Source organism: Gordionus sp. m RMFG-2023, chromosome 4, assembly GCF_954871325.1.
Source record: "Gordionus sp. m RMFG-2023 chromosome 4, tfGorSpeb1-WG-v2, whole genome shotgun sequence".
Taxonomy (NCBI): Eukaryota; Metazoa; Nematomorpha; class Gordioida; order Chordodea; family Parachordodidae; genus Gordionus; species Gordionus sp. m RMFG-2023.
In genome coordinates, this window is record NC_088778.1 from 8,793,691 (window position 1) to 8,820,231 (window position 26,541).

At 25.5% G+C, this 26,541-nt stretch overlaps 2 protein-coding genes across 4 annotated transcripts in view; one reads left to right on the forward strand and one right to left on the reverse strand.

Moving 5' to 3' along the window:
- LOC135928098 (protein trachealess-like) overlaps nt 1–1,303 on the reverse strand; it is a 50,685-nt gene extending 49,382 nt beyond the window's left edge. Inside the window, exon 1 of the mRNA XM_065464447.1 lies at nt 1,181–1,303. Within this exon, the coding sequence (XP_065320519.1) occupies nt 1,181–1,185 (5 nt within the window). The 5' untranslated portion in view covers nt 1,186–1,303. The remainder of the gene's footprint in view (nt 1–1,180) is intronic.
- A 127-nt stretch (nt 1,304–1,430) lies between these two features.
- The window catches only part of LOC135928191 (uncharacterized), a 32,695-nt gene continuing 7,584 nt past the window's right edge, over nt 1,431–26,541 (forward strand). Inside the window, exons 1-8 of one of the 3 annotated variants that reach the window (XM_065464575.1) lie at nt 1,431–1,554; nt 21,620–22,355; nt 22,958–23,065; nt 24,046–24,176; nt 24,907–24,973; nt 25,064–25,146; nt 25,501–25,564; nt 25,626–25,711. In XM_065464575.1, the coding sequence (XP_065320647.1) occupies nt 21,683–22,355; nt 22,958–23,065; nt 24,046–24,176; nt 24,907–24,973; nt 25,064–25,146; nt 25,501–25,564; nt 25,626–25,711 (1,212 nt within the window). In that variant the 5' untranslated portion in view covers nt 1,431–1,554; nt 21,620–21,682. Of the gene's footprint in view, nt 1,555–18,294; nt 18,423–21,619; nt 22,356–22,957; nt 23,066–24,045; nt 24,177–24,906; nt 24,974–25,063; nt 25,147–25,500; nt 25,565–25,625; nt 25,712–26,541 lie in introns of those variants that run through there. The other 2 variants (XM_065464573.1, XM_065464574.1) reach the window with 2 other exon arrangements.

Consider the following 26,541-nt stretch of genomic DNA (forward strand, 5'->3'; position numbering starts at 1 on the left):
TAGTTTACCAATAAACCCTGGAAAAACGTAATCCAATTACAAAAAGGATATCAAAATTAACATGAAATAAATTAAAATCAATTCACAAGAACTAAAATTTGACAACCCATTTTCCCCTCTAGTTAGCGGGCTTGCTAATTATTGTCAAGAAAATAACTAATCAGAGCTTCTGTTTACATTTGCTAATATTGATAATTCCTAACATCAAAAGAAAAAAGTGATTTAAGAAAAAGGGGAGGGAAAGGAAAGGAGACATATATTTCTCAAAAAAAAATATTCAAATTTATCCTTTAAAAAATATCCTACCCCCACCCCAACCTCTCTCCCTTTTAAAACTATGAATTTAAGTTAATATAATTGAAGGTAAGCACCATCTTTATTTATATAATATAGTATAATTTAAATGTTATTTAAAAGCAAATTTCTAGTTACGACGTTAAGATTCGAATAAAATTCCTGATTTCTAATTTTTTTCACAAATCTATAGCTAGTTTTATTTTATGAATGATAAGTTCCCTTTGGAAAAATAACAGAAATAAGCCAAAGGGATATTATTAATTACTAATAGTGAACATATACTCCTTAGATTTATAAAATAACATGAATCATCATAATTGGTCTGATCCAAAAATGTCTGTCCAAGTCCTACCAATTTCAGTTTAACCAAATCGGATATGTTTCTGATAAAAACAAATATTATTATCAAAAATTATTTAATGGTCCCGCCTTTCATTTCCAAAAAGAAGAAAATATCAAGCCACAATTAATTACACATATTTAAAATGTGACACATATAGTAAATTAGTTCAAAAATTTTTTTTAAATAATAAACAAAATATTATAAATATGCCTCTAAAATTTTATGCGTAAATCATCAAAACCATAAACCAATGTAATAAAAATATTATTTGCAACAACAACAAAAAATTAAGAATTCTTGGCATCTTGCATAATTTATTGGATAGAATAGAAAGGCTATTTAAAGTGTCGGATGCAAATATTTCGCCAATTTATTATTCATTTTTAAATAATAAATTTTATGTATATCTCACTAAAAAAAAATTTTAGAGGAGTTTTATCTATTTTACTCATTTCAAAAGCCAATGGAATATATCTTATGCTTGTAAATATAATATAATCATTGTATATTTTTATGCAATTTATTATAAATAACCTTTACCTCATTTGAATTCAAGATGTGAAGTCAAATTTGGCTAAGAATGTGATGTAGCAAGAATATATGATTTTATATTATTTACATTTTTTAGGCTAATATATCATTCAGTCTCCGACACATCGAAAGATGATATTATTGAAAAATTAAATGATTTTTTTTTAAAGAAAAAATAAAATTATTTTTACAAAATTTAAAAAAATATATATATTTATTTATAAATTGACATAGAAAAATAGGGAAATGGACAAAATTATCCTGTTTTATTTTTTTTTTCAAGAAATTAACATTTTAAAATTATAAAATTGCAATTTCTAATATTATTTTATATCATGAAATATCATCTTATTCGAAAAAAAACCACACTGTAATATAATTGAGTAAGAATTTTTCAATAGTATTAATAATTATACTTTTTTTATGTAAAAATATTAAATATCTTCTATTTTTAAAACCTTAGGTAATGTAATAATTATTATAATCTTTAATTATTATAGTTTTATTTCATTTTTTTGAAAGTTTTTTGCTTAAAATACAAGATTTTATAACATATTATATAATACTTTTTACATATGCAAGGTCCAAAGAACAATCCTTTTAGCATAATATTTATCGTATGATGCAATAATAAATAGGTTATATTGATAAAGTTTCTTTCATATTTAGTATGCATGGATAAATGAATTGAAATTTGATTTTTAAGCTGCCTCTTTATTTAATTTCTCTAAATTATTTAAAATGACGATCTGAATTTTTCCCCCTAGATACTGGCACCAAATATTCATAACACCTAAATTAATGAAAGTTCTCCCCATTTTTGGTTTTATTTTTTTAGAACTCTCTGACAGGTATTATTTTAGCTTTAACTCTCCATTCAAATGCCTATAAAAACCCCGAAGAAATTCCTTCGGTAACACTATAGTTTTAACTACTTCTACTAATCAAAAGTGGCCCTGGGATCGAACGATCATGTTTCTTCATCTTCCTCAATTCATTTCATTTATGTCTTGAGTTAAGCAAATATTCAGTTTTCTGATAGCCATTTGCTATTATACATATTATTTCATTAATCAAAGAATTCTTACCTCATATCGTAGGCGCCGACTTCGAATAATATCATTTCTATATTGGATGCTCTTTCACCTTTCCTTTCTCGCGCTGAACCTAATTTATTATAATTCATTTAAAAAATGAAACAAAGAGGGAAAAAACATAATACTTTTATTATATAATTTCTATATTGATATGCTCATTCGTCTCTCCTTTAGAGGTGGGCGCGGGCGATGAAATTGGGATGGGTCACGGCATGGTGAAAATAAATTTTAAATTATTAGAGGTGATTGGGCATGACGGGTCTTCCCAAAAAAATTTCCTGGGCGTAATCGGGCGTGAACATAAATTTCTCGTAAATCACGGAAATTTTAATTTGTTTTAAATTGTTTTTTTATAAATGTAAATTTGCAATTTTATAATTATAATATATCATTTCTAATTTAATTTAGTTCTTTTTAAAAAAGAATAATATTTGAAAACCAAAAATCTTCCACATTTTATAAACAACATCCGGTATCATGCCCCTAGTTCTACTTTCTTTTTATCTTTAGGTGTTTTGTCGCGAAACTTTTTGCTTAAACTTTAAAATTTATATGTTCAAATAAAATTTCTTAAGTTTATTTACCTGAGGTATTTTGATTCTGAATATGATACAATAACAATCAAATCCTTAACAGGACTAGATTTCTTTTAAAAGAAAGATTTATTATGCAGCCACTACATAAGGTAGGTAGGCTTAATTCTAGATCCGAATTTCAAAAGCCTTAAATTTTTATTAAAAGAAGAGAAGGAAGATATATATAAAACAACCTTAAAAATGCTAAATAATATAAAATTAGCTGTCATGTCAATGCCAACTACCATTTATAACTTTCATAATACATCTTATACTCATAAAAAATCGTATATTCTAAATAAAACATTTAGAGATCTAGATGATTTTGAAGAAGCATCAAAATCTATTGATGAAAGCTGTGAGGATGAACTTAAAAGAGTCATAGCTCATAAAACAAATATCAATTATAATATTTTGAAGTTTTCGAAGCAAGAAAATTCATTTCCTTTTTTGAGAAAATTAGCGAGATTTCAGCCCCGGCGTTCGGTTTTTAGTGATTATTTTCTGTAGCCAATCGCTTATGAGAGGAAAGGAGTAAACAATTGAAATAAAATAACATGGACATTCTTCTTTTTCTAAATAAAAATTTTAAAGTTTTGAAAAATTTAAAAACACCAATTTTCGGGCGTGTGAAACAAAATATTGCCTTTCTTGAGCCGACGGTTGGGGTCGAAAATTTTTTAGATGTAAGCGTATGGGCATGAATTTTTTTATTGCCAACGTGAGATAGCGGGCTGTGAATATAAAGTTAGGCCCACGCCCACCTCTACTTTCCTTCCTCAATTAAAAAATATCAAATGAATCATTTTATCTCATCTTAAAATAAGAATAATACGCTAAAATCAATAGAAAGGAATTATGAAATAATTATTAAACTTATATTAGAAATGATAAATGAAATTCACAATGATGCTCTCACAATTTATTACATAAAATAAAGCTTTATAAAAACTTTTTATTTCTAAAATATTTGAGATTAGAATTTTTAAAGGCTGATATCCAAAATTCTCCATTACATTTTAAAAATATATAAAATAGAATTGATTAAAATTCTAGAGGCAATACGACAAGATAATACTTTTGATTTATTTTGGAGAGAATAATTTAGAGGCAAAGGAATTAAATTTTGAGGAGCCCATATTAAAGACGACAGAAATAAAAATGCGAAGAAGGATTGAATTTATCATATCATTTCGGGTTAATGTATAGACAAATTTATTAGATCATATCATACAAAACAATTATAAAAAATAAAGCAGTAATGGATTATTTAATTAATATGGAGTAATTTGCAAAAACTTGGAAATCATGTTTCAATATTCTATGGAGATTATTTTTAAATGGATCGTCTAATTCTTCGAGATATGCTTTTGGCTTACTCAAAGTTGGAAAATTATATATTAAACTCTTTAGAATATATTAAAAGAATAAAGTAAGGAAAAAATTATTTCGATTTTTCAGATTTATATAAAATTTACTGTTAACAATTCCCATAGGGGAGATAGGGAATAATGATCCCACGGCTGGTAATTTCTTCTCAAATAGTTTTAAAACTAATAAACTTTGATATTTGAAATTTAAGCCGTTAAGGTAATTTAACAAGATGCTTCAATGGTTCTTATAATGTTTCACGCAAATATGCTTATGAAAAGTTTCAAATGCTAATTTAAATTTTAAAGGTCAAAAGTAATTTTTTAATTTTTACTAATAAATTTTTCTTTATAAAAATTACTCAGACTTAATATCAATTCTAACTGCTATAGTAATATATCTTAATAAACATCTTGACAATATTTATGTAATTTAATATCTTAAATTAAATTTTTAATTAAAATGGAAACACCTGGTGCAAGTTATGGTGAGGTGCGTATTAGTCATTATTAAACAAAGCTTTATTTTGAATAAACCCCTATATTTATAAGAACACTAGAATCCAGTTAATTATTTTTTTTTAAATAAGGAAATAAAAATAATTCCCTTAAACGATGTACATTATTTTATTATATTTACAAAAAAAAAATTTCTATTATCATGCAATTCAACTTTTCCTAACTTCAATAGGGTTTTGAAAATTAACTATTTTTAGAAATCTTATTGTTAAAATAAGTAATATAAGGTCTCGGTATAAGTCAGGGGGGTTGCAATCTATGTGCCCTGGGTGGCAAGCACTTAATTTCAAAAATAAGCTCCCAATTTTAAAGAAATACATATTATTTTATTTAAATTGCCTTCTTACGAAGTTTTAAGGGCTTAATTTTAAACAAATATTCTCATACTTATTATTAGAATCGCCTTGAGCAAAACTAAATGGGAAAAAAACGAAATATATTATATATGATGAAAAAATAAGGTATGTAATCTGTGATTATTTATTAATACAAAATTGTGATATTTTATTTTATATAGTTTAATTGACATTGTTGTATTTTTAAACTAATAATATTTGCTAGGCTGAAATAAATATTAATGTTTCCTGGAGAATTTTTTTAGGTACCAGGTAGGGCTGCTCAGATTAAAAAGATTTTTGGCTAGGGAAAACTAAAACTTACTTTAGGGAGACAGTTAAATAAAGCTAGATGGAATTGATGAAAAAATTTAATAAAATTCAGAGACGCCATATTTTTTTTTAAATACCCAGGCCGAGCCTACATATAAAAATTGAATTATAAATATATTTAAAAATTTATATCACATTCATTGACTCATCTTATTCCCTATTTACATTTTTTCGATCCTTAGAAAATATTTATAGTAAAATATTATTTCAGTTATTTTAGATGATATTAAATCAAATTATGCATTTAAAATATAATACTCTTTTAAGGGAAAAAATTATTTTAGTTAAGTATCATTTCAGGAAGTTTGTTGCTAGGAAGAGACGCAAAACACATTTATGTAAAAGACTATATTAAATTACTAAGAACAGAAAATAAGGAAAGTACCCTCGACAAGTCGCATTGAAAGTGTGGTAATGCAAACTTCCTCCTTACAAATGGGGAGTTAAATTTTAAAAGTTGTTATATAAGGATTTCATATTCGCCAAAAAACGATACGTGTATATTTCAGTTTTTTTTAGTAACCGAGGCCTGTAGAAAAAATTTACATACCCAGAAAAATTTATTTGAAAAAATCCGGGCATAAAATTTTTTTAGAAAAAATACAGGCCTGGCCGGGCTAGAAAATATAAAACTAGAGCTGGATAAAAATTATAGTTTATCGTCAGGCTGGGCCATGAAAATGTTATCTCTGCAGGTCTCTGATAAAAATTATTTTTTATATAAAATACGTTAAAATTATTTAGATTCAATATACATTTATTTTTGAGCAACTTTTGAATTATACAAAATTTGCGTTTATTTTTCAATTTATTTAATGTTCATTTTTGAATTAGTCCCCTGTTAATTTTTGAAAACTTGGTAAAAATATTTTTCTAATTATTTTTGTATGAAAATCTAAGATAAAAACCTTAAAAATTGGAATTATTTAATAATTTTTAATTTTGTTAAGAAAGGGTAAAACATTTATGCTAAATATTATTTTATCAAATATATATATTATAATTAATTTTCGTAGAAGATATAAATTTATAAAAATAAACAAGACCGAAGACCGAGAAAAAGGCGAAGCCCCCATAAATTATATATAAATGAAGTTTAAAATATAGGCACTTTAAAAAAAATAAATTCTCCCATTTTAGTATCTCCTTTTGTAAAAAAAAAACTAGCGACCCCCCCCCTCCCCCCCATTATAATTATAATGAAAAGTTTTAAAGAGATCCTTGTTCCATTTGAGATTTAGCCTAGATTATAAAATTTAATTATTTAAGAATTTACTTTAGATTTTATGGGAAACTAATGGACGGAAATTCTTACTGCGACTTAAAGCTAAATGACAACTCATACCAAAAGTTAAAGATTGGGAAAGAAATTCTTCCAATGAAACAGTTAAAATTAATTCGGTGCACTCGTAAATTTTTTGTTTTATACAAATGGTTCATCAACATAAAAATGAGAGCTCCTCAATGAATCACTTGAAATCAAATTATTCATGCAACTTTTATGAAAACTATCATTTTCTTATTGAGCCTTCCAAAAATCTTTTACACCGTAAAATTATTGGGGTCAAATTCTCTCTCCTAATTTTTTTTCCCCGTATGTTTCACTTATAAATAATTGTCTCAAAATTTATTAAAATAGATTTAAATCTTGACATCTTTATTTTATTTTTTTGCGTAAAATTATGAAAAATTTAATGACGAAATATAAATTTGAAAACGAAATCATTCTAATATAAAACAATCTAGATTCCTGATTTTTGCTAGTGTTTTGTTTTAATGTGTAAATAATTTTCAAAAAAATCTCTAATATTTCTCATATTTAAATGGATCATAACGAAGAAGAAGTTTCCTATTGGCTGACCACCAAGTTTGGAATGATGAAAATTGATAGGAGCGAATTCTTAGAACAAGGGGGAGAGGATATTCCTAATTCGATTAATTCTAATCAGAAAAATATTTCTCACGACATTATTTTTGAGGAAGTGTTAGAGACTCTCCCTGAAATTTCAGCACGGGGTCAAGGTGAAATTATTGAGCAAGAAAATAACACAAATATCAAAAAACAGAAATCATTTAATAAATTTCTTGAAGATAGAGAGGGGACTATTCCTCATCTAGATTTTAAAGAGAGCGCGAAATTAGGTGATACTGTTAAAACTAAATCACTTCGAAAGAATTTTTCAGAAAATAGTTTAAAATCTGGATTTGTATCTGGTCATGGGAAAATGAAACAAAATTCTGTTATAGATATAAAGCCAAATAAATTGGCAAAAATTAATTAAAATGTACATTCATTCGGTTATTTATCAATGATCTAGAAATAGTAATAAATTTATATTTTGAATTAAATTTTACCAAAGTTTATTAGAATTTGAAAATAGGTATATATATGCAAATTTACCTTAAAAAGATGTATCCTAGTGATAAAGTAAGAAAGGGCAGCTAAAGAATCTACATTTCTTTTTTTTGCGATACTCATTAATTTTAAAAATTTGGAACAACTTAGATATAATAATTCTATATGTTTGAAATTGCCTTAGTTCTATGATTTCTATTATTTGTCTATAATGACAAGCCCTGATAGATTTGACAGGTTATCTAAAAAAAGTAATAAATTTTATTACCATTTTAGATATTATCATCGGCACTATTTAACGTGTCTTTAGCACAGCGAAAACTATAGTGAATTAAAATCTTGGCACGCAGTCATTGTTAAAATAAATTAAAAAATGATAATGTATTATTATATAATAATAAAAAAATTTATTTAAGCAAATTTTATACGTTTTATTTATAACTAAATTTTTTAACCATAATATTGTATTTTTATAGCCTTTTATAGATAATATCTGGGAAAAATAAAATTTAATCGAATATAGTTATATTTTATTTTAACAGGAAAGTAATTGGTTTTTTTTTCGGAAAGTTTAGGATATTTTTTCTCGGATCGGATAGTAACTTAAAAATATCAATGTTACATTCTTAAAACCGTTATATTTTAAAGTTATTTATACAGCACTAGGCAGTTAAGATACCTTTTTTTTGGTCTATAGAAATTAAAAGGAGATTTTTTTTGTTAAATTGAAGTCAGTTTTTATTAATAAAATTATTCTAGAATTTAAGCACACTCTCACTTCAGCTCGAACTCATAGGCTAATCGTTAAATTTCTATGGTTAACCTTGAGGTTTTCCGCCAGTGTTTTATTATTTATTTCAAAACTAAGGCCCACTTTCACTTGCTCAAACGCATAGTCTAAGATAACCTGAGTATTTAAATAGTCATTTTGAAAATGTTAGCTAAAAAAAAGGAAGTTCATTTAGAAAATAATTTTTTTAAAAAGTTACCTTGAACCACTGAGATAGTATAGTCTAGTGATACCCCTGGTAAATCAATAGTTATGGTTAACATGAAGTTTAAAACAGTGTTTTCAAGATATATTTTAAGCGCATGGAATCATGGGATTTTAAAAAATATTAAAAAAGGTTAAATATAAAGTTTAATGAACTTGACCACTTTTTGAAGAAGAGGTCATTACAAAGATGTGATCACTTGCAGAGGGGTCTTAAAAAGATTGGCGCAAAATAGTGATTAGTTGGAATACTAATAATAAAAAACTTTTAACTCAATACTGGAGTTTTTACAAAAATTAATTTTCTTTTTCCTTGTGGGGATAGAACTAATATCTTTATCATGAGGAACAAAATCCATTATTCAAATCAAATTTTATTATCAATTTGTTGGATATTTATTTACTAAATCCTCCATTAGCAAGACTCAGCTTTTTAGTAACACTACTTATGTCAAAGCGTCAATTTAAAATTAAGATAAAGAGTATATCTAAAGTTAGAAAATTCTCAAAACTTATTTGTGAATGAGATACAGCTATCCTCAATTGATAACCTTCAAATTCCTTGTCAAGTAAAAATTAGATTTTGAAAAATATTTATTTACACGAAATAGCTTAGGCTATGGATAGCATACCAGGCGTTTACGCATTTGAAAAACTGAGTATTTACTAGAAATTATAAAAAAAATTAAAACTATAAATATATAGTTAAAAATTGCACATGCTAGTTAGTTTAAAATATATTAATATATATGATTGTGGGATATTGAATTAAGGAAGATTAAGAAATCCCTCAATTTAAAATTTGAACTTTTGATTGGAATTGAATTCCAGCATATGAAAAATACACACTCTATAGATTTCAGATAATATTCCTCTAAACTTTTGTATAATTTTTTATTTATATAAAAAAAATCTATGGAAAATAAAAAGTTCATGATAAAAATGGTCCGAAATTTATAGTGTGGGTACTCTGCAGGTGCTGGAACACATTTACAGTCAAATCCGATATTTTATATTTAAAATTCGGTCTCAATAAATGATTATAAAATTGGGGAATTCGTTGTCTTTTGTTGCATTTATTCATTTATATTATAAAATTTTACCATCTTTTTAAAACTAAACGTTAAATAACAAAATTAATGGAAAAAACTGAAAAATTTAGGTAATTAAATTTCTAAATCATCACACTCGTAAAGATTTAAAATTTCTAAAGGAATTGTTCACAATATTCATAAATCCAAAGAAGATTTATCACACGTCATGCAAACATATTATACCAAATTTATTTTATTAAATTATTATTATATAACCATTTATAATAATTTCACACATTTTATTTTGTATAAGTTTATGTATACATATATAATTTTACTCATGATTTTTGTGAAAATTTATAAAAATAAAATATTATAATGGTTGGACATAATTTCACTTTGTGTTCTATATTTAAAGACTATCCTAATATTAAGGTGATATTAGTATAACCCTACCCTTCCAACATATCAGTTTGAAGATTTTTAAGTTGCTAAAAATGTGTTTGAACTTAGATGCCTCATTGATTAAAACCTTAGTCAAATCTGTCTAATTTTGACATCATTAAGACCATGAGTTTTGCCCAACTTAGATAGTTGTATAATTTATCAAGACTTTACTCTTTTTTAAAAAATATTTTACCATCTGTTATATTATTATCCTAGACTAATTTTTAGGAAAACAAAGTTTGATGCGTCTTTAAAATTTATACCATCCCTATTATTTTTTCGATTTTTTTCTACAATTAGTAAAATTTAAAAAATGAAAGCCTATACTATAATTATGTTAGTTCCTCCTTTTCTTCTCTTTTTATAGAATTTGAAATACATTTCAACTAAGTTTGAAATTGTGAGTTTTAATTTTAGCTTACCTTATTTTTTGTAAGATTTTAGCATTGGGGATGCTTAATCTTTTAATTTTCATACGATAAATAAAATATCTACTCAAAATAAAATCTTAGTCAACTCCCAGATCAACATAAAATCTGTGCACATCTCACTGATAATTTTAATGCAATAGGACAATATACTATTACTAATACTATTATGAAAATATATATCTGAATAAGATTGAATCAAAATTTGTGTATCTTAATACTTTAATAACTCTGAATTATATCATTTTTATTTACCTTTATATAATTTATAAGTATATTATTATTTAAGCAAAGCAAATCTAGATACAGACTAAGACCAAGTTTGTAACTAGGGTTTCGTTTAGATTAGGTTAAGTTTATTGTCTTATCTCTTCTTGGTCTTTATATTAGAAAATAAATTAAAATAATCAATTGTCAACTATTTTTTTAAAAATTAGCCATGGCCTTTCCAAAGCAGCAAAGACGATTATGGTCCAACTCAGGGAAATTAGTTTTAATCATATGAGTTGTCAGATTTGATAAGTTATTAATAAAAATGATTAAATTATATTAAAAACATTTTTAATATAAAACCCTAACTCATATCTCTCTAACCTTTAATTAGCCCTAATCCATATCTTTATAACCTTTAATCCTACTATTTAACTTTAAAATATATTTCACCCAATTAAAAAATTACCTTGAGTTGTAGATTCTTTGAGTTGGGTTATAATCAGTCATAGGCGTAGCTAGGGGGAGGGAAGGCAAGGGGAAATTCCCCCCGCCCTTCAGAAATTATCACTTTTTGTGAATATCATTTTAAGCTAATAAAAAATACTTCCCTTAGTCCTCCCACCACTTCCTGACCGCAAAAAATGTATGCATATATCTTAAACAATAATTTGAAAGAAAGAATGTAAAATTTGATATTTTTTTATAAATTTATTTAAATAAATAGATGGCGTTAAATAATTGAATGCAAATTGTTGCTATATTTATTATTAGAGCATTGATTAGTAAAATTTGTTAAAATATTAACAATAATATATTCTCTAACTGTCAAATATGTCTGTGAAAGTGGAATTTTATCTAGTATTTTTTAACTAATTTTATATAATAGAAGAATATCAAATCAACTATATGTCTACTTTTTATAAATAAATTTCTTATACTTGTTTGGAATAAATTATTACCATGCTTTTATATTAATGTATATACAAGTAATTTATTATATTTTATATAAACTAATAAAAATATATTTCATATTTGTTCCAGGCTTCATTTTTTTTATTAGAATTAACTGATTATATATAGAATAAGGTAACCGGGCCGAAGGCCGGGCAAAAGCGCCCCCCTTAAGAAAATCCTGGCTACGCCTATGTAATCAATAAACATAATACCTGACGTGGGCTACTATTAGTATAAGTACATAAGGGTATCGATTAACTTATGACCACCATTTAGCTAGACTATATATCCTACTTTGGTATATTACCAAGCAAGTGGACCAAATTAGTGGTAAGATTAAGGTGTAGAAAGATATAAGTTTTTGTTAGAAGTATTATATTTTTTTTGAGACTAAGTCTACATTAGGTAAAATGCAGTCTTAGGGATACAGAGACGCACGAAACTGAAAACAACATCAATATAAATGGCTAGACAGTAGAGGGGTGGGAAGCATTTTAATTCCAAATATTTTGAAGAGGGTAAGTAACTTATGTAGATAGGCAGGGGGTAAGATAAATTTGAGGGATTATTAATTAAATTTTTAAATGAAATAAGGCTAAAATATGTAAAAATTTATTTAATACATTTATTATAAAACATTCATAATATACATATATTTGACTAATCATAGATCAAGTCTATATATTGCATATTATCATAGTCATTATTTCTAAAATAAAAATTATTTATGGATAATTTTCTGCTATGAATTTAAAAGAGTTATATATTCTATAAGCAAACTCTTATTCACGCCATTCATTATAATATAATAATGTATTTATCCTAAATTAAGGGAAGATTTTTAATTTAATTCATACTTTAAAAATATTTTTCTACATTATAAGTTATTCTTTTTAAAATATATGAATGAATGCTATTCTAATTAAAAACTTGCAATTATTAACTTAGAAATATCGCCGCCGAAGGTGAGTATTTTTTGGGGAGGGTAAGGGTTTTTGATGGAGGTTTATCTTTAATAAATATTCTATGATATAGAAGCTGGTTGCTATAAGTATCCAATATATTTTATTGAGATATTCAGGGTAGGTCTGATATGGTCTAGTGTTAATGTAAATACCTGCTGTTTTGAAAGCTAATTGCTAATTGTATCGCAGAATAGGACTATTGAATATAAATATTTGACATGGGTTAGATAATCTGCTATATTTTTAAACAAGATCTTGAATCGTGTTAGTTGTTAGCTTAGGATATTCTTTTATATATATGTAATGTAAATATATTGATTTTGTTAATTTGTTAACAGTGGCGTCGCTAGGGGGAGAAAGCTTGCAATCAAATTCTGTGTTAAAAATATCAATATCACTCACTAAATATTAATTTAGCATTAACAGTTGAATCTTAATTGACTTTTATTATTTAAATTAATATATAAGCTTAATTAAATAAATATAATCATTTATTAATTGAAAATTAACAAATTTAATATTGTAATTAGCCGAGTTTAAAATCACTAATCAACTACCTTTTGATTTTTAAATTTAATTATCATGTCTCTTCCTAAAATAATTTTCAAGGTCCAAATCCAAATGAGTATAAGTATTTATTTATAAAAAGTAAGTAGATAAATAGTTTATAATCCTTTATAATATATAATATTTATAAAATATTAGGTAAAATGCCACTTTTACAGACATATTTGACAGTTATATAATATATTACAGTTAATTTAATATTTTAATAATAAATGCTTTTGATAATAAATATAAGTAATAATTTGCATTCAATTATTTAACGCCATCTATTTATTAAATATATTATTTAAATTCTTATTATTTATCCCACAATGGAAAATAGATATCTTTTCTTTTCTTTTTTGACGTGTTTTTAGGAAAGCTATTTTTTTCTTCTTTGAAAAACAGTTTTGAGTTAAATTTTTAATACGAATATATTTTTGATATTATTACAATCTACTATTATTTTAAGATATAATCTACCAACTAGAGTTGATGCGACAATAATATATAAAATCTTAATTATTAATCATATCACTCTGCTTCTTATTTTATAGTTACAAAATGTTTCATTTCTAATATGGCATCCTTGCCATGTAAATAACTAAAAACTTCAATATACTTGCATAATTTCTTCTAAATATTTTTAATGTTTTTGTTTTATCAATTTATCTAACTAACATAATAAATTCTGATATGGGTTACCATCGTGAGTGTCATGGCTATGACTTCACCAGCATCTATTATTTGTGTGGCTATGTAATTTAAAATTATTACTATAGCTGCTAAGAGCATATGATTGCATATTTAAGTAATAATGGTCAACTGTGTAGTCGTATATATATCATTAAAAATGGTAGATAATCTTTTAGAAATTTAATATCTCACAAAAACTTTCTCGATTATTTATCTAGCTTCCATCATGTCATCTAAGAATAAGCTCTAGCCACCATATAGTTTTATGATTTGGATTGGTCATTTATATTCTCTCTTCAAGAATTGTTAATTTGGTTAGGCCTATAAATTTTTCTTTATTAGTTCACTCTATAAAACATAATCTAAAATGGTAACGGATAGTTTATATTAGTTTCATGACCTTTTATCAATGTAACTTGCTAGAATTATATAGATCAATTGAGGCATATGTATGAATTAATTAACCTTTTTTATCACTTGTAATTCATTTAGAGACCTTCATGGGCCTAGATTTTAGGACCAAGCCCGGCCCAGGTCCATCGTAAAAAAAATTTTAAGCCCAGCCCGGCCCGGCCCGTTTTTAAGATTTAAAAAAATTCCCAAGCCCGCTATAATATTTAAAAAATTTCCCAAGCCCGGCCCAAGCCCATAAAATTATTTTATGTATACTTAACTTATGCTGAAGTAATACTAATAGAAATATAATATTTTATTTAGTAATAATATATATATATAATATTAATAGAAGATATAAACAAAATTTTAATTTATATTTTCAAATTATCATTTAAAAATAATATATTATCTACAATTTCGTTATTTAAATTTGTTCTTCTTTCTTCAATAACCCTTCCAATAGTACTGAAATTCCGTTAACTGGAAACATTAGATGCTGTAATTGCATGAATATTTTTGGCTAATCTTGCCAATTTTGGCAAGATTTTTTCATGCTTCTTCCACCAATCTAGGATGCAGTCATCATAGTTGATATCCTCTTCATTTGGCTGAATATCCATATATAAATTAATCTCATCAGCATCCGTCTCATTATGAAGTATTGTATCATCCTCCCATTAAGACATATCCAATAATGAGGATGAAGCTAAAAATATTATATAGCTAAAAGATTTATAAAGAATAAATTACTGGTAACTCTAGTAATCCTCGAAGTTTGGCCATCTTTGGGAACATTTTTGGGAAAATTCCCTGATTTTCGCTTTTTCTTTTTTCGCTGTTTCGTGCCCAGGCCGTTGTGCTAAGTTAAGTAAAATTATATCAATTTCCGATTTAAAAAAATATATACTCTCCCAAAGTGTATAAGAAATTTGATAAATAAAACTAATAAAATTAGAATGATTTGTAATATTTGTCCTATTAAATATCCTTAAAATAAGTTAAATTTAAATTTAAAAATTTAGGCAAGCCCTATTGCAAAAATTTCCAACGAACCCAAGCCCGGCCCAGGCACGCTAGAAAATTTATATGGGCTGTGGGTAGTGGGCCGGCCCGGCCCATGAAGGTCTCTAAATTCATTACACAAAATTTTTTATATATTTGCAATCGAAAATATTTTATACTGTAATAATAATAAATAGATTTTGTATTAAAAAATATTATTTTTAGAAATGTCTTTTATTGTTTTAATTATTTATATGCTAGTTTATTTTGTATGCAAAATATTATAAATGACAAAATATGAAATTCAGAATAATTGTCTAGAGTTAGCATATTTTAAAAATGTATAATTATTAATATAAAACCCGGCCGAAGGCCGGACAAAAGTCTGGGGGGTATGGGGGCTTTTTAGCTGAGTCCCCTGAGATTGTAAAGGCTAGCGACGCCCCTGGGGTTTAAGCTACAATTTATTATAATAGACAAAATAGAAAAACATATAAATATATTTTATTAATTAAATAAATCACTTTATATTATTATTTAGAATTCATCTCAATATGTATTTCTATATACATAAACAATTTAATTTTTACTAATTCTAACGCAAATTTTGATTTTAGGTCAACCTCCATGGTTGGGCAGTAACGCGAATACTTGTATATAAAATACTAAATAAGAATGCATTTTTGAATTTGTATTTAGTATCTGTTTGATATTTAGAAAGAATTTAGTATTTTTATTTTATATATTAAAAAATAAAAATATTTTGTATATTACTAATCTCACAATTTTCAAACGAATGTAAATGCAAATATTTTTTTTTAATTATAAATTGAATTATAAAATAAAAATCCATATTTATTAATTTAAATAGTAAATTTGTTACCAGAGTTAGCAAAAATATTAACATCTTTCATTTTAAGTACTATTTTATTTTTAAATATTACCGAAACAAATATTAAAGTTTTTTTGGAGATAATTAAGATATAGTAGTAGAAGAAAAGAAGTTTCTATATTAAGCTATTATAAATTTCACAATTTTGGATCTTTTTCGAATATCATCCGAAATTGACAATTAATTAAAAATTTAATATCTGCTAATCAATACAAAAATCATAAATGGAGCGATTTCATACTCTAGCAAGAATACTTATTTATATTTATATTGGGACTTTTTAAAAATTTGTCTAACCCTGCCAACCTCCCATTTGGTATAATTAAATTGATGACAACTCAGGACTATGTAAACTATTTATTAGACAGACCTGGTTTTCGTTTTTTTAATAATTGGGCCCCATTAGCATTTTTATTGCGCATACTAATATATTATTACTATATAAGAATTAAATATTTACAAGTCATTGATTAATAAGGAGCCTGTTTCACATATAACATAAATAAAATTTATAAGAATAGATAACTTTAATTCTTTCGATAGATATTAATTAGAAAGGTTTCGGTTTACCTGCGCAAATGGGCATAGTGAAGTTAAATAATATATATTAAATTTTGATCATTTAGGATGAATCGTATTCAATGGATATGACTATTTGTTGCATGTGCGCTATTATATATTTAAATACTTAAATAATTTATATTTAAAGTTCAGTGAAATTTATTTGTATATTTCAAGGCAACAAAATATATATATAAATTAATATATATTTTCATTTTGTGATCACTTGTTTTTCTTTCATGTAAATAACTTGTTGCTTTCTTATTTTTAAAATAAATTATAACATATTGGGAATTCCTCCGTAATTTATTTTAATACAATCACCTATTCTATTCGTATTCATTATAATATTCATTACTATTTAAATCTTATTAATATATCTGATATCTCTATATGGAACAAAACACATTTCAGCACTAATTTCACTTGAACTCACTTGTAAATCTATTAAATTTTAATTCATCACACTTTGGATAAGCGAAAACTTAGAATCTGCATATAATTTTTTCCCTAACTTTTAAAAATATTTAATTTATCAATATAATATTACTTTGATTTTGGTTAAATTAACTTAATTTTTGCATTACTAACATTAGGAAAACTATCTTATTACTTAATATTTCTTAACTTATTTTCTTTTAGCCTATTTGCATTTCTTCCGTTGAAGCCATTGCAGTTCTTTTTTCCCTTGTATTTTAAATATATCTTAAGCTATGTATCTTTAAAACATTAGTTTAAATCTGATGTGTAAATTTCTGCAACACATATGGAATACTATCCTATAAATTTGAAATAAGTTAAAATTAGTTATTTTATATGGTATTTTATCATAAATATTTCTCTTAGTTCATATAGGGAATGTTATGGCTAGGTTGTAATTAAAAAAAATTTTATTTTACTATTTCAAAATTTTATCTTTAATTATATCATTTAACATAAGGATGGACAAAGTTTAATAGCTGTATCACCCATATTCTACTTTAACAATAAATTATCCGTTGCACCAATATTTACTATATTTTCTGAAATTTTTAAGATAGGTTTAATATGTATATCTTTTTCACTTGATCCACTTCTATGAATTTTTTATATTATATTTTATTCATAAATGTAATTTTCCTTGAATATTATTACTGCTCTTTTATTTCAAATCAACTTTATCGTAAGCCTTATAACCCTTAATCAATTATATATATTAGATTACTAGATTGGCAATTCTAGCGCCATTTTTTGGTTTGCACTACGACTAATTATCTTTATAATTAAATGAATGAACATTAATCCTATATATAGATATTTTTAATGCTAGTGATAAGAGCGCCAAATCCTTTCTTAAACTATGTCCAAATTTTATCAAATTTAATAAAACTCTATTATTTTATAATATATTATCACGTGATCAAGTCCGATCTACTATATATATATATATTGTCCCTCAAGTATGGAACCACCAAGTTAACTTTAGAAAAAATATGACCCTTGCTCGATTCGAACTCAGATCCATCGGATTCGTAATCAAAGTCCTCCTCACTGACAAGGTCACAAACAGTATACAAAAACATCAATTTTTTTTATTATTTATATAAAAAATAAACATATGACGTTCCTGAGAGGTGGTAATTTATGAAATTGTAAAAAAACAGTGCACGCTTGGCCTGCATTATCATCCGATTCTTAAACGCATTTAATGAATTTATTGGTAGTATATATATACATCACTGCCATTAACTTGTTAATAAATTAATTATTTTTTATTAGCATTAGCTATTCTTGAGAATTATATTTTAACAAAAGCATTTTACCCTAAAGTAATTTGTGCAATTCTCATCATTGTTCTCAGCCTATAGACGTATTTGAACCACAGTATCCCCAAACGCCATTTTTATGGAAATCGTTAAGTTATATCCACTATTAGCTAGCAAAACGTTTTTATCGCAAATTTTCTTTCATAAGGTATCGATATTATCAAACTACCTGTAGCATGACTAGGGAAAGGCATGCAGGCGCTCGAGCCTCCTGAAAATTTGAAGAAACCCAAAAATTTTTAATTTTTTTATACCACACGCAATTTTGATATTAAAAAAAGGTAATTTTGGATAATTTTAACTAAAAAAAGAGGTCAAATTTTAGCATAATAATAGATGCTAAATTGGAAAATAATCAAAATTAAAATAAAATATTTCTAAAATTTTAGCACTCCTAATTTTTTTTACTAAAACTAGTATTTGAATTTTTTTTAATAAATATAGAAAAATACTATTTAATTTAGAGCAGGTCTCATCTTAAATATATCACATATCATCTGACAGATCAATCTTCTTATTTTAACAGGAATGTGGTGTATTTATTTGTAACCCGCAAAATTTTGAAATATCGAACAAAGATTCTAAGAAAATAATGTCAACCCAGGCTCTAGAAAATCTTAAATATCATGAGTTAAGAAAAATTGCTAAAGAAATTGGTATAACTTCTAGGATTAAGGTCTATATTCAATTTTATATGGTTTTTTACATATATTTATTAGAAAGAAGATCTGAAATTAAAATTAACTCAAACATATGAACTTAAATTAAAATCAAATTCTAAACGGACGAAAGTAACTTATTGGCACTTAATTAACAAAACCTATTTATATTTTGTGATTAACTCATTTAAATTTATTTCTTATGATGATTTTGAACAGTTGAGCTTTTCTGACAATAATTAATGATGCAGACTTGATTTAAAATATATTTGAAATTGAGTGCTTCATATTATTTTCGATATTTGTTGATATTTAGTCCAGGCTAAACTGCTTTTGAACTAGGACACCCTATTTTGGCAGGGCACTAAAATATGTGCCCCCGTAAACTACACGCCCTCTATCAAGGAAGCTTAATTTAAATTATATTAATTCAGAATCGTATTTAGCTTCATAAGATGAGTTAGAAAATGTTTTTTGATTTAAAAAAAATGGCAACATAGTAAAATTTAAAAAAAAAATTAGTCAAAAAAGAAAAATCAAGTGTTTTTTAAAATCTCAATAAGTTATGAATAATTTATAAACTTAATATTAACATTTTTTGATTTCTTTTAATAAGTTATATATGATTCTGCATTCATTTTTTATATATTAAGCTTCTTTGATAGGGGGCACGTAGTTTAGTCATGTAAAAAAATAATTTTTTAAAAATTTTACTATTTTTTTTAAATAAAAAAACATTTTCTAACTCATTTTATGAAGCTAAATACTATTCTGTAATACTATAATTTAAATTAAGCTTCTTTGATAGGGGGTACATAGTTTTTTGGGGTGCATGTTTTAGTCATGCCCATTTTGGTGTGCTTTAAATTGTATAAGATCATCTTTTTTTAAGGTAGACTTAATAGCCATCAAACTGTCAATTATTATTGAATAGGTCTTAATTTGTTCATAATTTTTTTTTAGATCTAGGTAAAAATTGAATAATGAATAATATATTTTAATAGAATAAAAATCTTATATTTAATAATAAGAAATAAAAACAGCATATGATATATATTTTTGTAATAAAGTTAATTTCATGCTTAAATATACATAAATATGTTTATTTTATTTTAATATAAAAGTGTCTACAATATCACATCCTATTATAATTTTAAAATAACTCACCTAGTCCACTACTATTGATGTCTGCCTATTAATCATAGGTCTCTGTTTCAAATCTTGTTATGCAAAAAAAAATATTAATGAATTTGGTATAAAATATTAAAATTCACAAATATACTTTACCGATGTGACACATGCATGTCCATCCTGATTGTTACTTTTCCCCAATTATTTTTTCTTGATAATGTACATAATTTTTATTTATATATTCTTTTCTTGATAATATACTTAATTTTGTTATTGTAAATTGAAAAAGATAAAAAATATTAAGCATAACATCAACTTAATGGCGATAATATTAAGCATAACATCAACTTAATGGCAACACCAAATATATAAAAAACAAAAATTGAGCATTGCTAAATATTATAAAAAGATTGTAAATTTATAGTTCATATTATAAATTTTATTGTCTGCTTACTATTTATAATTTATCATCTGCTTTATTAGTAAGTTAAAATTTTGTTTATAATAACTAATAAACTCAATTTCTTTAACATTAATCTCAATAACACATTTTTTAATAGCTTATAATAGAAGAAATAACTTTCACAGAACCATTACCAATATATATGTATGTTCTAGCAACTTTCTCAAATCTTATTTATACCGGACAGAATTTAATTAAGGACAATATTACAAACTTGATTTTAAGTTTATCTAAAGTTCTGGACAATGAAGTCTTGCTATTGTATAGGCTACCATTTTATGCATGGAACTTTCAGTTGATTATCTATTAACTCTCTTACCCTTTCTGAAAATCTAGTCCCTGCACATGAATTCCATATTTTGTACAGTTTTCCATCACTGATCTTTCTAATAAGTTTGATATTGTGGAAAATATACATTTTGTAGCAAAAAGAATAAAGTGAGGCAGGCACACCTGATTTGCCTAGGTTATCCATATTGTTTATTTATTTAAAGTTCAATAAAAAAATTGAAAAAAAATATTACTAACTACAATTAATTTTACTAAATTTATACTCTAACAAAAAATTTAAATTTTGGTCAAATGAACTTAGATCTATTTTTTTTAAATTGGCAAAATATATCCAATGCAAAGTTGTAAATATAGATTATTATTTTTTATTTAAAAATACATTCAAGAAACCAGCAAAAAATAATTTTAAAGCAAAGTCAAAAATTATTTATGGACAAGGTAAACATAATATGGTTGATACGAGACAACCCGGAAGGAAAAAATGGCGAAAGACTGATGACACTGAAGGGGGTTTAACGAACGATGGAAGTGATATATCTTTATCGCGGTTGTCTACTAAGTTAGATATTGATGACACATTGAATTCAACTTTCGAAATTTCACCAGGAGAATCCTCTATATTTGCACCCACGAACAGAACGAATCGATCTACTAGGGGGGAAATAAAAAATATATTTGGGCACTCAATATATTTTCAATCAACGTCAACACCTTCGCAGAAGTCAACCAAATACGGTAAACAAAAGGTTAAAAATGTGGATAGCCATCTTATTTGTGAAGACTTAAGCATGACAACATCGATGCGTATGACTAGGTCGAGGATAAATAATTTGAATAATAAAGAAAATATTCTTCCCTCGAATTGTGATAATAATTCACAGGTTTTTCATAAAACGGTTGGAGAAATGTCTGCAAAAGAAACAACGAATGATTTTCCATCCTATATAAAACCGCGCAAAAAGCCGGCAACTATGGCGGAAAAAATAGATTATGAAAGTAATGTTTCGATATCTGTTGATGAAAATACTAGTCGACTGATAAAATCAGCTGATACGCCAACAAAGGTTTGTTCATCTGGTAGGGTATTCAAAAAAGCGCTAGAAAATATGGCCGAACTTAAAAGTTAGCTTTTCTTTCGAAATGCACAAATGAATAAGATATACTTATATAAAAAATGTCGTAAGATATTGAGTAATTCGTAATATAAAGGAATCTTTAATAAATTATTCATAGGTAATAGTAGCTACCCCATGGATTTCTCGAAATTTTACGCTAAAATTATCTGAAATTCGTGGGAAAGTTTACTCTTACTATACAAAAGCTGAAATATAATTAACAGCCAAAATCAAGGCTTTAAAATTTTTTTAAAGGAACGAGTTATAAATGATAAAAAAAATTTTGAATTCCACACCCTAGGGCAATACCAGACTACATTGATCAAAGATCTGCATGGCATAAATCTTAGTCCCCAGGGTGGGCTAAAAATATAGGGCTTGGTTGGGCAACTTGTGTAAAATATTTAAATTTACATTTTAAAAAACACGACACGAACAATATTTTGCACAAGTTATCCAACCCAATCCGGGTTTTCCTTATCAGAAAATAATTCGGATTTAAAAATGTTAAGATTCAGGATGGGCTGATCCTTAACTCTTAATTTCTACATATATACCTACAACGTTCATCAATTTCAAAATTATATTTAATTGTTTTTTTTATTATAGAGGAAAAGATTTCAAACAAAATAGCTCTGAATCAACATTCAAAGAGTCTAAAGTCAAAAAGTAATCAGCAAACACTTAAAAATGGGGATAAAGCGTCTACAAAAATGTGTAAGAAAATCTTATTTACTATTTCAAATTTGTACCCCCCCCCCTTCTATTCTTGAAAATACTGAATTTATAACGAAGTGACATTTTTAGTGGGGAAAAAACTAGAAAGATTAAATTCGAGTTTTGGATTGAATTTTACGAAGACTTGAAGAGATCGTTTTAGGAAATTTATATCATTCTTATAAATGTACAGATTTGCCGGAATTTGAAAAAAGTTTAATGAATTAATAAATTTATTTGATTTTTTATAAAAAAAAGATAAGCGAAGGTCAATGATAACACAATGTTTAAAATTCACCCTTGAAAAAACCTTTCTTTTATAGTGCCATAAATATAATTTTAATCTGATTTTAAGAATCCTTTCAATTTCAAACATATAATCAGTATGGTAATCGAACGAAGATCCCCAAATTAGTAAAATAACAGCAATAATCCCCCTCCCCTGAATATATTTATTCCTGATAAAATCCGAAAATTTGTACTATCATTTTTTATATTAAGTTGTTGTTACACAAAAAAATCATAATTTTTCAAATATGAAGGTAAATTGTTATACAGATTATTTTGGATAATTTTATCTCTTTTTTCCTTATCTCTGGGAATTTTATACAGAGATTTTTGTCTGGAGATCAATTAATACAGAAGAAGAATAAAACTCACAAAATAAATTAAAGAAGTTTATTGTTCAATGAAAAGAATTAATACAATAAACCTTGAGGAAATTTTTTTTCTAAAAAAGAAACAGAATATAAAACAAAAATATGTAACTCTTTTAAACCAGTACGAATATTTTTATATTAGGTCAGTTCGTGTAAGAGAAATAACAAATCTTAGAAGCTTAATTAAGCTTTTTTTTAAATTCAAATGTAAGTCTTTAATATTTATATTGATCTAAAATATTAACGATTTTATTTTAGTTAAAAATCATTATATATTCGATAAAATGACAATAAAAATACAACAAAATTTATTAAAATTAGATACAGACAAAATTACCGAAATACACCAGAAAGTATTTGATAAAATGGAGAATATACAAGAATATCAGAATCGAAAAGATGCCAAAGTGAACAGATATATGACGATATGGGGAAAGGACAAAATGTTAAATGTAAATAATATAATAAAATTTCCAAATATTTCTATTTGTTAATTCCATTTCATTATTTCTATCGAACTTAATAGTATAGGGCCTAGTGCTGTTAAAAAGTTTGATTTGAGTCGATTTTTCAAAACGGTCCGATTACAATTTTAGCTAAAATAATATTATATATGCATTGAGATTTGGCAAATTAATGTCCAATCATTTCTGCCAGCTATGAGCAAAATTTTAACCTTATATAATGTTATTTTGATTATAATCTTAATCGGGCCGTTTTTTAAAATATACTCGAATCGGGTTCTTAAACAACACTAATAGAGTCCCACATTGAAACAATTCTCTTCTCTTTATATCTTAAAATGATTTATTAATTTTATTTATTATATTTCCCATTTTACTATATTTTAATGATATTGATTAACATAAATATGATGAGAAAGTGCTTTTAATTCAATACATTAGGCTAGCTGTAATTTAACAATGCTTATTATAAAAAAAAATTCACTTTAAAGGATAAAAATAAGATAAATCGCAAAACATTTTCCTACTAGGCTTATTTTTTTTTAGAGATAATTTTTAAAAAAAATTAAATTGTGTCTCCGAGATATTTAAGTCATTCTATCAAATTGTTAATGATTTATTATGATTTGTTATCCAAATATTAATGATTTGTTATCGTTCTCCTTATTTTTAATCATAGGATTAAAATTGTTAATTTTTCTTAATATTTTTATAACAGAGAAATACACCGAAGAAAGGCTTAGGGGCTAACTCACAAAATGCCAACTACTTATTTAAGGGTACAGGTTTATATGTTATTTCTCAAATAAAATTCGTAGAAAAATAATTGCATTTGACATTAATCCCTAAAATTATTTAATTTATTATATATTTAGATATTCCTAAGATGGATCCTAATTTCAAATTCATGCCTTTAAATAGTATCGAACAAGCCAAACCACCTTCTAATAAGAAAACGGTTAGACAATAAAATAAAATTATATTCCTTATTATATAATAACTGTCCCTTTATTAAATAGAAAAAAATATACTTCTCGAACGTTTATTATCTATAAGATATTTTTATAATTCAGCTGTGTAGTAGTGTCCTATATCTACATTTTGCAAAATATTTTTTTTTCCCTAGTAAATCTCAAAATTAACGATTGAGATATGATTTCCAATAATCCTTTATTTGCATTTCCTATCTAAAATGCAAGAATCATTTTATTTTTAAAAATGCTTCTGGTAAAATTTTGAAAAATGGATATAGAAACATATAATACTCAGTCAACAATATAACGTTCTTTAAATTTTTTTATTATATAATCAGAGAAATATATCCAAAAGAATCACACAATTAATCAGAAATCCAACGATAAACAATTTACCTAAAGGTGCTTAATTAATTTTAAATAAATTATGCTTTAAAATATAATATATATAAATCAAATTAAGATCCTCCCAGAATGAATCAAAATTGTAAGTTCGCACCTTTCGGCAAGATTATTTCATCCATTTCCAATTTGCAAACTTTTAAAAAAGTATAAATTTGAAAATCAAAATATATGTTATAATTTTTTTTTAAAAATAATTATCATTTGGTACAAATAATATTTATTAAAATACGCATTTTTATTTATTAGAACTAATTTTTTTTCGGTCATCTAATATGCTCAATCATCAAAACCAATTTGATATTCAAATACAATTCTAATTTTTTACGTATATTGTATTCTCTTCGTCTCACTTATTTCCATAGAAGGCAAAATTCCATTGAAGTGTTACTTTTTACTCACCCCTTCCTACATCTAACCCTATCCACAGAGACCTTCGTGAGTCGGGCCAGTCCACAGCCTCATATTTCTAGCAGGCCTTGATGACTGGACCTGGGTTTTCGAAAATAAAATTTAATGGGCCAGGCTTGGGCTTAAAATTTTGGTTCCCATACTCGTTAAAATTAAAATGGTCTGCCATAAATATTTCCAAATATTTCAGAAGCTTCAACAAATAAAATAAATATTGAAATAATATAATACTAATAGGGCTCTGCCGATCCACAAACACCGATCTGATATTTGTATTAATTTTTATTTACCATCTATTTTTGTATCAATGTCATAAAAATATGAATATTTTCTATTTTAAAAAAAACCCATAACCATCATTAACGATTAAGTGTATTTTATTTTTTCTCCAAAAGTTAATAATCTCATTTAAAATATTTGCAATGTGTATCGATGAATGTGGTGTTGCTAAACATCTCCAGTTATCCTATATTTAAAAAGGATTAAATCAAAATTTTAACCAATATATTATTGTCTAAGCCTCGAAATATCATCAATAGAAGTACAAACCTTTCTGCCGTTTATGG